We start from the raw sequence: 14,877 nt of genomic DNA, 5'->3' as shown, positions 1-14,877 counted from the left end.
TAGCAGCATCAAGATTAGGCGCTTCAAGACCAGCTACTTAGGAATTGTATATACTGAAGAACATGGTTTATTTTGCATGTCACCCTTTGCTCCCAACACATCTGTATTTCTCAGAGTTAAGTATTGTCATTTATTTTCTGTAATAAAAATCATTAATACGATTTGCTTGAATTGTTGTGTAGTGATCCGAGAAAGCAGGTTTCCTAGATTCCCAATACCACATATTCCCAGTTTGAATATAATAAATTTTCTTGAGAAGGAAGAGCCTCTGTCCAAAATCAGCACAGTTTTAGAAAGCATCACTAGTGTGAAACTTAGCTTGCCCTTTTCTCACATGAGATGCTGCAAACCATGGATGAAGGGCGACAGGCAAAGTCTATTGTCCTAGATTTCCATAAAGCATTTGACACGGTGCCATGCTGCCGACTGTTAATGAAGGTACAAGCATACAGATTAGGTTTACTGGTATGTGAGTGGCACAAAGACTTTTTAAGTAATAGAACCCAGTATGTTGTCCTTGACAGTGAGTGTTCATTAGAGATAAGGCTGTCACCTGGATTGCTCTAGAGAAGTTTGATAGGACCACTGTTATTTTCTATATATGTAAATGATCTGGCAGACAGGGTAAAGAGCAGTCTGCGGCTGTTCATTGATGATGCTGTGGTGTGCAGGAAAGTGTCGTGGTTGAGTGACTGTAACGGGTACACGATAAATTAGGCAGAAATTCTAATTAGTGTGATGAATGGTGACCAGCTCTAAATCTAGAAAAATTTAAGTTAATTTAGATTAGTAGGAAAAATAACCCATGATGTTTGAGTACAGCATTAGTAGTGTGCTACTGGACACAGTCAATTTGTTTAAAGATCTAAGCATAACATTGCAAAGCATGTGAGGATTGTAGTAGCAAAGGCAAATCATTGACTTCAGTATATTGAGAGAATTTTAGGAAAGTGTAGTTTATCTGTAAAGGAGACTGCAAATAAGGACACTACTGTCATGCATTGTTGTGTACTGTTAGTGTGTTTGGGGTCTGCATCCGGTCATATTAAAGGAAGACATCAAAGCAATTCAGAGGCAGGCTGCTAGATTTGTCACCGGTGGATTCGAACAACATGAAGTATTACAGAAATGCTCTGGGAACTCAAATGGGAGTCAGTGGAAGGAAGGCGATGTTGTTTTTGAGGAAGATTTTTCAGAAAATTTAGAGAACTGACATTTGACGCTTACTGCAGAACAGTTCTACTGCTGCCAATTTACAGTTCGTACAAGGACTATGAAGGTAATATTAGAGAGATTAGGGCTCTTGAGGTGGCATATAGACAGTCAGTTCTCTCTCACTCTTCTTGTGAGTGGAACAGGAAAGGGAAAGAAATGACTGGTAGTCTTTGTGTCTGTGTGAGAAATACCCCAGAAGATTATTCCATATGACGTCGATGAATGTAAGTGCACAAGCAAGTAAAGTTTTAATCATTTTTTTCACCAAAATTAACAATTACATGTAGAACAAATGTTGCTGAATGCAAGCATTTGAGAAGATGTGTGAACAATACCATGACTTAGAACTTTCTGATGTATTCCAAATTCTCGTTGTGAAAACTCTGTGTGTACTTGAAAAGACAGACTATAATGTGGTATGTTACATAAATAGTTTGGTTTTTGGTACATTTCTGGAAGATCAGCTATGTAAAAGTAAAAATTTAACACTTGTAATTCTAAACATACTGTAGTTTGATATGTAAGTAGACTATTGTCACATGGGTATTTATGTCACATTTTAATTGCAGCTGGAATTTGCAGTTCCTGAAATCTGAATTTAGAGGCCAGCTGCCAAAACCATACAGCAGTGCTCACAATGCAACATCCATAATACCTGAATTTATGAATGATATGAATAAAGAAGAACCATCAAGATATGTAAGTAAATATCTTTGTTTACTTGGGGTATCATTTTGGCTAAGATGAAATTTACATTGTACAACTGGTGGCAAGTACAGGCACCTTTACACTCTTATGTCACATCTGCCCCTGAATTAAATTTGACAGTATAACGTAAATGGATAGTAAAAAATCTACTCACCAAGTGGCGGCAGGAGAACACACACACAAAAAGGTTTAACTTTTACAAGCTTTCAGAGCCAGTGGTTCTTTCTTCTGGCAGAAGTGGTTAAAGGTGGATGTGGTATTTTATAGAAGGCACATATAACGTTATGCATAGAATGTCTGTAGAAGAAGGCATTTCTGCTAAATGATGCTGTAAACTAGACCTGTCAGCCTCCTAAATATACAAAATCATCAGCTGCTTAGAAAAAAACAATAGATTCTAATCAAGCAAAGCAACAAGCTGACTAGAAGTAGGTGTTATGCTGTGGACCATTTACAGATTATGAACAATATTATAGACCAGACCAGTGAGTATGAATTACAACATTGTCAGGGATTTTGAGTAAATTTTTTTTTCTCAGTTTCAACTAAATCTGACTGATGCAGCCCGTGTCAGTATACCAAAGAGTATATTGTCAGTGCTGCAGCTAACATTAGAATTCACCAGGATAGTGGTAAATTGAAATTGGAAAGAGGAGTCTAGCAAGGAGATTGCATATCACCTGGATTGTTCTCAGCTGTAACAGAGGTTACTTACGGGCCATTAAAGTGGGAAAACAAGTAAGGAATATTTGTTAATGGAACATGTCTAAATCATTTCAGTTTTACTGATAACATTGTACAGTTTCCCCTCTACTGTAGATAACTGAACGAAAGAACTTCGTAGAGCAATGTTGCACACCTGTCTAAAAATCAATTACAGTGAGACCAGGACAAAGTGATATAAACAAACTGTGAAAAAGATAATAGCACAAATTACTAATAAAGTCATGGAACTGATCTTTTATGGTGAGTGTGGTTGAAGACAATAACTCGGCGGATAGGAAAAGTAATAAACAGAAGTGTAAAAATGCCCTGGAGTGCTTTTGTATCCAAGCTTCTCATGTACCTGTAATTGAAAAGGAAAATTTACTATCTTTTCTGATCTTTCGCATGAGGACATGTAACTTAAGTGCAAAAAAATCATCTAAGACCTGAAGGCTGGTGAGTGGTAACTGGAGAGATGCACCTTGAAGATTATTGGGAGAGACAGGGAAACAAACAAATCGGTCAGGGAACAGACTGAGGTGGAAGGCATAATTGTAAACATTAGGGAAATGAGTTATTGATAAGGATGACATGTTGCCAGGTAAATCGATGATAGGTATGCCAAGGAAGTTCTTTTGTGGATCATAGGAGATAATAAAAGACTGTGGCTGTGTCCTAATGAAAGGTGGATAGATGATAATGGAAAACATCCAGAAAGAACATGAATATACATAACCAAAGACTGTAATGAGTGGAAAACTCTAGCGTAAGTCTTTAACCATCATCTTTTCTTTGGAAGGCATAATGAGGCAATCAGCATCATCGGGTGTTGATTGCCCGATAATGCCTTCCAAAGGAAAGACTTTATATGATGTCTGTAGCTGTATGTGTAACTGGACTGATGATTTCATGAGAAACAAACATGTAATAGAATGGATGAAATCACAGTGGGCTCACTGTTGTTTATGTTTTACATTAATAGATATGATGAGTTCTACTGTTATTTTTTTTTTAAATTACTGTCATAAAGGGCAGGTGGCTCCAAAGCCAAGAAAAAATTGTACAAGCTCATCATATGGGGCATGAGAAAGTTGTAGATTCTACTACAGGTTAAACAACTACTGTTGGAACTGTACATGTAGCATAGCAGGCAATATGATCTGGAATTTAAAATAAAAGCCTGGAAAGCTCTGGCTTATCTCTGACAGAGTTTGTTTTTAAACAATTGTTCAACAAATGTAGTCTGGAATACTGTTCAAGTGATTGGATATATACAGAGGAGGGTGTCAGCCAGACTCTGCTCTGATTCGTTCAACTCATTCGACACTGTTGCAGAGGTCTCGATCACTGTGAATTAGTGGACATTTCAAGAAAACTGCAACCATCTTTCTGAATTTCACGAATAGTTTTCTGTAAGAAATTAAGAAGTCACAATTTATGGATCATGGCGGGGGGGGGGGGGGGGGGGGGATTTTTTTTTTTTTTAATAGTAGTGAGTTGTTCAGTTAGTTAGAATGATAAAAGTTTTTCACAAACACTAGTGATTTTTACTTAATAGCCTTTGTAAGACCATTTCTTTTATTATTTAGCAAACATGTTTTGTAATAAAATGTTTAAAACAATTTACATTTTCAGTTTGACATTGAAAACTGTCATTTCTTATTTGACTTGGATCTGGAAGGACGTGAGACACCAAAAGAATCCAATTATTCACATCAGAAAGATTACTGGGTGGTTATCAAGTCAATACCATTTTTGGATGTGGAGAGGTTTGTATAAAGTCGTATTATTGGAGATATTTCGAACTGTTTGTTCCTTGAACAGAGTAATTACTTGCTTTGAGTGCATCTGATCTTCTTTCTTTTTACAAAGGACTTGCAGTTTTCACTAGAATTAAGGTAAATGATATGTTTTATGTAGTAAATTCAGATTACTACAATATATTTTTTTTCTTTGGGAGAGCTGTGAGTTGCATTACAAGCACATGTGTCCTTGAGAATCGTGCTAATATATTGAGGTACACAGAAAATACTGTTAGAGTTTATGATTTATTTTTTATGGACTGTGTTATTCCATATATTTTAATATTGGGATCAATGTCTTAGTTTAAATCATAGTACATAAATATTACATTGTATTTCTCTGCTATGATGATGGAAAATTCTGGTGGAAAAGAAATAATGGACTGAGTAAAACAACCATTCACCATGTAGAAGTGCAGACCAATGGATAAGCTGACACACACAAGTTCTTGTAAAATTGTCTCTAGGAGTTTTATGGGCAAGATCTTCTAATTTACATTTAACTCAGAATTCTGTTGTCATTTGGTCACAAGAGTCTTTTCTAAATCTATAAAGGTTTATGTTTGGTAGCTTGTGATTAATTGTGGACTACAGTTTGAATATCTGTTCTGAACAAGATTTAGTCTTTTAGGCCCTCCTTGACATTCACATAATAAGCTTCAACAGGATTTTTGCTGAGACTTCATAAGCAACAGGCAAAAGGAATACGCTTCCATAATTGTTGACATTTCTGTATTGCCTTTCTTGTGCTGTGCATATGTGAGGGCTACATTCCTTACTTCTGGGATGTTTCCAGTCTTCCAAATTTGCTCAAAGTTTATTTCTTGATCTTGTATGATTTTGTAAATTATGTGTGGGACAAACAGCCATTTACAAATAAAAACAAATCCTGACCTTATCATTCATCCCACTGATGACGTCAGGACCACAGTGACTATGTGATGATCTCAAGCAGCTCTCCAACACCTATGTTTACAAATCTTACCACTAGGATGCTTCAGAGCCTCTTCAGAATAATAGGTCCATTCCTAAACTTTTCACCTGAATGTAAACCCCTATAAATCCATCTTTCATCTGCTCCCAAAAGTCCACAAAAACAGTTCCATTGATCACTTGATCATTCCTGGCTACAAGGCTCCTACAGAGACTTCCTCTGCCATTTATGACCAGCATCTCCATGTTGGTGTCTGAAGTTCCATTTTCTGTATACAACACATTAATAACTTCATCATTTACATCTTATAAGTTCCTATTGTATTACCACTAGAATCCTGCCACTGTTGGTGCTGTATCATTGTACATGAACATCGCCCATGCCTTTGGCATTGCTGTAATGGAAGACACACTTTCCAAGCACTGACCCTACACCACAGCCACCACTTTCTTTAAAATCCTTTTCATGAAGCACAATTGGACCCATAAGTATTTCGTCCTTTGGAAGCGAAATTTACAGGAAAGTGTGCCGAACTGCCTTTGATACTCATACTGACAATATTACAAAAAGGGTAGATTGCTACTAGCTATATAGTGAAGAAGCTGAATTGCAGACAGGCACAACAAAGATACTGCTACTAAGTTAAGTTTTCAGCCAAAAGGCCTTCTTCTACATTAGATGACATTCACATACACATCCACACAAACACGACTCTCACTTGCATGACCACAATGCTCTTACAGAAACTTCCTCAGCCATAGTTGAGTGGTCATATATGTGGGTGTGCATTGCACTTGCAGGGATATGTGTGTGTATGTTGTCTAATGCAGAAGAAGGCCTTTTGGCCGAAACCTTACCTTGTCAGCAGTCTTTTTGTTGTGCCTGTCTGCGACTCAGCATCTCCACTATATGGTGAGTAGCAATCTAACTTTTCCATAATACTGTCATTATTCCATCCTGGATTTTCCTTTGATTTTGGTATTCATGCAGCACTTTCCTATGCATCCTGTTTAAGAGCCATCCGAACTCAATCCCTTAAGTCCTATGTTTTACTCAAACTCACTAATGGAATCTTTATGATATGGAACCGTGGCAAGGACAGCCTTTGCTCTTTTCTCAGTGGACCTAACATCTTCCCAAACCTACTGCATTCAATGGCTTACCTTTCCAGATGTTGATTTCTAGCCTCTAGATGTCCCCATGAAACCTTCTGACCATATAAAATGCATCATCTGCCAGTTGTACTTCATTTGTCTTCTGGCATCCATCTCACATTAAAAATCCCTCACTTACAGCCTAGGTACTGGCTGGTGCCACATCTCCAGTGGGAAGCAAAAGTATTGAAATAAGCCAATTACTTTACCAGAATATATATGGACCGACTGTGCCTAGTCGCTCCAGAAATAAATTTCTGTTGCCATTTCTTATTGTGACATGAACAAACCTATTGTACCTGGCACTGATTTGTACTCCTCTCCCCCGTGACCTTGAAAAACTCATTCATATCCTTTGCCAGAGCTTCAGTTACCTCTTGTGCCTTGATATGAGAGATATGCTACACAGAATTCTATGCTCATTCTCAAAGTACTAGTATTCCATCACCCATCCAAACTACGCACTATCTTAGTGGACCCCAGTCCCACCCCTCATCCCAAATTCTATACCTCAAGGGCAATTCCCATGTGAATGATCTATCTGCCTGTGTGCAAGATCTGTAACATCACTCACATACAACCTCCCAATGAACTCCCGTTGCATATATTCAATACCTAATCAAAAGTATGGCCATATATGAAAACAGCATGTACCAGCAGTGCTGCAGAACTTTATGTGGGCTTGATATGCTCAGCTGTCTAGCCAAATAAATTAATACAAGAAAATTTGACCACTCTGTTTCTGATAATACTAAAACATCAATGACTTTACTGTTGCTTTATTACTCGTGCCATTTGGATTCCCGCCCATCCTATGCCAGTACCTCTTAACTGCACATGTGGAAACTGTTCCACCAACGTGTCTTTTGTTCTTCTGTGTCAGGTTGGCCATAAACTGTGCTAGGCACAATATTACTTTCTTGCTGTCTATCTTTCACCCCATACCTTGCTTACCTAGTTTTGGTCTTTTTACATTATTTAATCTCATTTTGCCTCTACCACTGAAAGACAGACACCTGACTTCCCTCCCTTCCCTTATCTCCCTGCCCTAGGCATTTAATACCCCCACTATCCCTCCTTCCCCTTACTCACCCACCCCTTTCAAATTTGCCTGTTGTTCTTTAGTACCTGGATTACAGCTCCAGTTTTTGTTGCAGAAGGTACTAGATTGTAATAGATCTCTTGAAGTTCCAAATTTTCATTTTACATTTTATTAATTTGTCATCTGAGATACTTAACATTGTTGTTGTTGTTGTTGTTGTTGTGGTCTTCAGTCCTGAGACTGGTTTGATGCAGCTCTCCATGCTACTCTATCCTGTGCAATCTTCTTCATCTCCCAGTATCTACTGCAACCTACATCCTTCTGAATCTGCTTAGTGTATTCATCTCTTGGTCTCCCTCTACGATTTTTACCCTCCACACTGCCCTCCAATGCTAAATTTGTGATCCCTTGATGCCTCAAAACATGTCCTACCAACCGATCCCTTCTTCTAGTCAAATTGTGCCACAAACTTCTCTTCTCCCCAATCCTATTCAGTACCACCTCATTAGTTACGTGATCTACCCACCTTATCTTCAGCATTCTTCTGTAGCACCACATTTCGAAAGCTTCTATTCTCTTCTTGTCCAAACTAGTTATCGTCCATGTTTCACTTCCATACATGGCTACACTCCATACAAATACTTTCAGAAACGACTTCCTGACACTTAAATCTATACTCGATGTTAACAAATTCCTCTTCTTGAGAAACACTTTCCTTGCCATTGCCAGTCTACATTTTATATCCTCTCTACTTCGACCATCATCGGTTATTTTACTCCCTAAATAACAAAACTCCTTTACTACTTTAAGTGTCTCATTTCCTAATCTAATTCCCTCAGCATCACCCGACTTAATTTGACTACATTCCATTATCCTCGTTTTGCTTTTGTTGGTGTTCATCTTATATCCTCCTTTCAAGACACTGTCCATTCCGTTCAACTGCTCTTCCAAGTCCTTTGCTGTCATTTTACAATATTCATTATTATTTATCATGAATCTTCCACTTTCACGTTTAAAGCAACTAAATGACACTTGACAATTATTTTGTTCATAAACATCTTATTGGCTTTCAAGAGTTTAGTACAATTTTTTTTCTGTATTACAGCATGTTGTTATTTTTAAATTCTCACATTTATTATTATTATTATTATTATTATTATTATTGTTATTCATTTCCCTATTTAACTACTTGTTGTGGTCACTTTTTCCATTTATTCACACTTTTGTTCTTTCTGTTTTACTTATTCATGAATTTCATTCCACCATATTTACTTTCATTTTAATATTGACATATCCATACACTTTATTTGTGTTTTAGTAAACCTTCCCAGTTGCTCTGTTTTAGTAAACCTTCCCAGCTTCCTGGTTTAATTACCTAAATATCTTCTATAAAATGTTTCAACCTATCATTGTCGGTCTGAGAAGTATTTACTATTGATCTGGTTGACCTTTAGACATGGATGGGGGCTTTAAAAGATGTGACCATGTAGAGCTAGATTGACCAAGGATTTTTAACAAGATCAATATGCCTCCACCTTCTCCTTAACTGTCACTTGCCAGACAAAGTTCCAGAGCTTTGGACCACCATTGGTGTGTCTTTCTACTACTATTATTATTATTATCATCATTTTCAAATATTACTCATGATATGTAAAATTAACCACATCATTTCCTGATATGACAAGCAGCTTTAATTTCATATCACAATTTGATATCAGCTACTCTCCTGACATAAAAATCAGTTTATTAGTCTCTGTGACCCATTTCCCAAGAGATGCTATAGTTTTAACTGATTTGATAATGTCCTCCATTTATTTATATTCTGTGGTATCTTTTCATCTCTGCATACCTTCTATACACAGTGTCGTAATAATATGTCTAGAATTTGTCTCCCCATGTAAATTTTCCAGTGTTAGGTCCTTTAAATGCCAAATTAACTGTCCCATGCCATAGAAGATGCCCAACTAATCTGTCTCTTCTTTCAATAATTATGTTCTGTACACTCTGTTTCTCACTTTTTCTTTCTTGTGCATCCTCATTTCATACCTTAGTTTTAAGATGAACTTGTTCTGTTTACCAGTAACAAGAAGTTAATGAAAGTAAATGATATTTGAGCCACTGTGGATGTTAATGCAGTCCAGTAGGCTAGTGGATAGGTAACTGACAGATTAAACCACAGGGCCAGTTTCAGCCATTAGTGAACATTTTTCGCCAACTACTAGAAAATACTTATGACAGCACACACTGTACTGTTGTATGGAAAAATGTAATGAAAAGAAACTTTAAATTTTCCATGATACACCAAAAATATTCAGTTAAAACAATAATAATAACAACAATAATAATTACAATAAATTAATGCGCCTTTAGTCTCAAAATATACGCACATTTCTTTTGTTTGTTTGTAAGCTTGTTTAGAGAGGTATAAGAGCTGCAGTATATTTAGCCATTGTGATCAATTATATATCTTCTTTTCAAATTTTCCCTCAGTGAACATAAATCCTTAATGCACATCTAAGAAAATGTACGTTTAGTTTAACTTGAAGCCACATTTATAATTCATCATGTGGGGAAACTGTAATATCACTTGGTCTAACTATGCAGAACTGAACATCTTAGCTAACTTAATGTAGGTAGTATCTCAAGCTGAATCAGGTGAATAATGGGCTGCTTTTCATCATATTCTCTCCATTTATAAAGACAAAAACTTCCGTTTTTCAGCAGCTTGATATAGCCACTTAATAAAGAAATAGGTTAATTGGAACTGTCCCACGAATGGATTGCCATCCCCAGGTAACACAGCGCTGCTTGTTGTGGGACATTTTTTTCATAAAGCTGTACAGTTATGGAGTCTGCTCCCTAAAAAAATGTGGAACTCAATGTCTTTTCTTAAATGTGATTACACCAAAACATAAGTGCAATTGTGACCAAAAAATTACAGTCTTTCACAACTGTGGTGCCTATTTTTCACCTTGTCGTCATAATAATTTAATACCAAATATTATTCTCCATGAATACTGGACTTGCCAAGCCAGGGTGGCTTGCATGCCTCAGAGACACAGGTAGCCATACTGTAGGTGCATCCACAACAGAGGGAGATATGTGGAGACCTCAGACTAACATGTGGTTCCTGAAGAGGGGCAGTAGCCTTTGCAATAGTTGCAGGGGTAAATGTGTGTACGATTGACTTATCTGGCCTCGTAACATTAGCCAAAAAGGCCATGGTATGTTGCTATTGGGAACAGCTGAAACCGAGGGGAAACTACTGCTGTTATATTTCCCAAGGACATGCAGCTCAGTGATGATTGCAGTCCCATATGGAAAATGTTCCAGAGTTGAAATAGTCCCCCATTCAGATCTCCAGGTGGGGACTACTCAGGAGGATGTCTCGTCAGGAAAAACAAACCTGGCATTCTACTGGTAGTATTGTGGAATGTTAGATCCTTTAATTAGGTACGGAGTCCAGAGAATTTACAAAGGGAAATAGATTGATTGAAATTAGATATAGTGGGGACTAGTGAAGTGCAGTGCCAGGAAGAATAAGTTTTCTGGCCATGTCAGTATGGAGTTATCAACACAAAACCAGATGGTGGTAATATAGGAGTAGGCCTAATAATAAACAAGGAAATAGACATGTGGGTAAGCAATTGTTAACAATTTAGTGAATGTGTTATCATAATCAAGACAGATAAAGCCAATACCTGCCACAATGGTATATGCAATATAGTTCTGCAGACGATAAAGAGATTGAAGAAATGTATGATGAGATAAAGGAAATTATTCTTTGATAGCAGGATGACAAAGAGAAAAAAAATAATGGGAGAACATGGACTGGGGGGAAAGGAAAGGAAGAGGGAGCTGCCTACTAGAATTTTGCACAGAGAATAATTTAATAATTGCTAACAGCTGGTTTAAGAATTACGAAGGAATATCATGTATGTGGAGGATACCAGGGGACACAAGAAGTTTTAAGATTGATTATACAATGGTAAGACAGAGATTTTGAAACCAGATTTTAAACATTAAGGCATTTCCAGGGCAGATGTGGACCCTGACCATATTTTATTGGTTATGAAACACAGATTAAAACTAAATAAATTATAAAATGATAGGAGATTAAGAAGTTGGGACTTTTGGGTAAGTTGCAGGAACCAGAGGTTGTTGAGAGTTTCAGATGGAGCATTAGGCAACTTTGGACTGATAAGGTGGAAAGAAATATAATAGAAGATGAAGGAGTAGGTTTGAGAGGTGAAATAGTGAAGGCAGCAGAGGGTCACATAGGTAACAAGGCCTACTCCTATATTACCACCATCTGGTTTTGTGTTGATAACTCCATACTGACATGACCAGAAAACTTGTTCTCCCTCGCACCGCACTTCACTAATTCCCACTATATCTAATTTCAATCAATCTATTTCCCTTTTTAAATTCTCTGGACTCCGTACCCAATTAAAGGATCTAACACAGTTGATATGGAATTTGACTGATGATAGGAGAAAATATAAAAATGCAGCAAATGAAGTAGATGAAAGGGAACACAGATGTATAAAAAATGAAATTGGCAGGAAATTCACAATGGGTAAGCAGGAATGGCTAGATCAGAAATGCAAGGCTAGAGGAAAGGTAGATGCTGCTTATAGAGAAATTAAAGAGACATTTGGGGACAAGAGAAGCAGCTATGTATATCAAGGGCTCAGGTGGCTAACAAAAGAAGGTAAAGCTGAAAGGTGAAGGAATATATGGAGGGCCTATATGGGTGAAACAAACTTTAGGACAGTGTTATAAAAAGAGAAGGGGAAGTAAGTAAAGATGATGTAGGAGATACGTTATTGCAAGAAGAATTTGACAAAGCACTAAAAGACTTAAGCAGAAACAAGGCTCCTGGAGTAGACAACATTCTCTCAGAATTGAGAACCTTGGATGAGCCAGCCATGACAGAAATATTCATGTGGTGTGCAAGATATGGAAAAAAATGGAAATGAAGTACCATGCTTCTTTACATGCGTAGGAGAACGATGTGGGAGACCCGCACCGCCTTACTAGGCAAGGTCCTAGTGGAGGTGGTTTGCCGTTGCCTTCCTCCGACCGTAATGGGGATGAATGATGATGGTGAAGACAACACAACAATACCCAGTCATCTCGAGGTAGGGAAAAATCCCTGACCCCGCCGAGAATCAAACCTGGGACCCCGTGCTCAGGAAGCAAGAACGCTACCGCAAGACCACGAGAAGCATGCAAAATATATGAGACAGCAAATACCTTAAGACTGATAGAGGAAGATAATAATTCAAATCCCAAAGAAAGCGACTTTAATAAGTCATGTTATCAAAATATTTATGTGAATTGTTTATAGAAGAATGAGAAATGTAGTAGAAGCTGACTTCAGGGAAGATCAGTTTGGGTCTCGAGAAATGGAGGAACATGCAAGGTGACACTCACCTTGCATTTTATTTTAGAAAATAGGCTGAAGAAAGGCAGATCTACATTTGTAGCATTTGTAAATTTCAAGAAAGCTCTTGGCAATGTTGACTGTACTATACTCTTTGCAATTTTGAAGATAGAGGGATACAGGGAAGTGAAAGGTATTTTCAACTTGTACAAGTGTGAGACGGCAGTCATAAGAGTTGAAGGATATGAAAGGGAAGGAGTAGTTGAGAAGAGGACAAGACAGAGTTGTAGCCTATTCCCCATGTCATTCAATCTGTACTGGGGGTATGGGTAAGGTATCCAGCAGTTCAGATGCCAAGAAAGCCTCGGTTAGACTTGGGGCTCATCTGGCGATGGCTGAACCCCCTGGCAAACGGCGCTGTCAGGATGATAGCAGAGCAGAGCTGACCTTGTTGCAGAGGCTGGCATGATGACAATTGATGAATGATTAACCTGGCAAGAAAACCAGTATTTATACATGCCAGAGTGGGTTTGTTGTGATTTTCCAGCTGCTAAAGTCACGTATACTGTATAGAGAAGTGCCTCCTGCTTGTGGCAGTCATCTCCACAGGCAGTCAGTGATGTCTAGTGAATGCCGTGGCACAGTGCTGGATCAGTATATTGCTGCAAGTGACCTGCTTAATAGCATCAAGCCCATCTGTCTAGACTTGTGTCCCTACACTCTTCCCTTCTTTGAATAATTTGACCCCTTGAAATCTCTCTCCTGCTGCACATGGAAGTAGTTAATTCTTTAAAGTTCATTGTGGACACTTCTGATTGGTCTTTGGTTCACACCATCTATGAGGGTCTGTCTGTAACACTTCAACAGCTAAAACAGGTAACCAGATACATTTGGAAACTGTTTATATGGTTAGAGTCGCTGGCTGTCCCAGAGAAGTAGCACTAGTACTGAGAACAATACCAGAGATGCGTTATCACACTTACTACACATGCTTAAGTTCACAATACCAGAGATGCGTTATCACACTTACTACACATGCTTAAGTTCCTTTTCATGGTTCACTCATTGCTTCCGGTAGCCGGCTGCAAGGTTTCTCACAGAGGAGTCCATAACTCTGTTTCAGTCTGTTTGGTAGCTCTGTCAAAACAACGCCACCTAAACGACAAGGCCTCACAACTCAACTATGATGTTACGCAATCCAGGCGAGGCACTTAGCGTGAACCCTGCCTTTTGCCAAATCGTTGCTCTAACACCATTTTAGAAACGGATAAATATAAGACAGTAAAAGACGTTTAGATGATCGAGCTTGACTATAAATGAAATTACTGTGAGTTGATTTGTTATCTCTGGGAAAAAAGCATTTGACACAGTTTTATTCTCGTAACATTCACACAAACAAAATTGTAGAATATACAGCTTACACATCTAAACGATGTTCAACTAATAATAATATACATCCATAACATATTTCAAATATGTGGTTTTAAGTAAATTGTAAACAGTGAAAGTGGCACAACCAAAACATACAGAAGTGTCTATTAATTTCATGAAACAGCCCAGCATTACTCTAACAATGAAAGCATTCATTCTACATTACACTTATGGAAACATTGCACAGAGTAGCAGTCCTCATGAATGTAACCTTGTTTTCATTTGCTATGTTTGTTTCACAGACATAATGACTGATGCCACAGCCTCTTAATGGTTATTGTAAGGACAGATGGTAATAATTACTCAAACCATATCACATTTGCATTTCTAGATAGCAAAGTTTCTCCTACAAAACATCTTCAATATTAACAGTGTGGTTCTCAATTATTTGCTAATGGGCACAGCACAATATGTAGGGAAGATAATAGATTCAAGTTTTCAAATGGGAGCTCACATCCCACTAACAGATTTCTACCCAAAAATAACTTTCACACAAA

General features: G+C 37.8%; 1 protein-coding gene across 1 annotated transcript in view; it reads left to right on the top strand.

Annotated features, from left to right (window-relative positions):
• The window catches only part of LOC126161918 (alpha-1,2-mannosyltransferase ALG9), a 117,800-nt gene that overhangs the window by 89,849 nt on the left and 13,074 nt on the right, over nt 1–14,877 (top strand). The window contains exons 11-12 of the mRNA XM_049918087.1: nt 1,785–1,914; nt 4,264–4,397. Of these exons, the coding sequence (XP_049774044.1) occupies nt 1,785–1,914; nt 4,264–4,397 (264 nt within the window). The remainder of the gene's footprint in view (nt 1–1,784; nt 1,915–4,263; nt 4,398–14,877) is intronic.

This window comes from Schistocerca cancellata, chromosome 2 (assembly GCF_023864275.1).
Source record: "Schistocerca cancellata isolate TAMUIC-IGC-003103 chromosome 2, iqSchCanc2.1, whole genome shotgun sequence".
NCBI classification, from domain to species: domain Eukaryota; kingdom Metazoa; phylum Arthropoda; class Insecta; order Orthoptera; family Acrididae; genus Schistocerca; species Schistocerca cancellata.
Note: the sequence above shows the minus strand (reverse complement) of the source record. Positions and strands in the feature narration are given on the sequence as shown.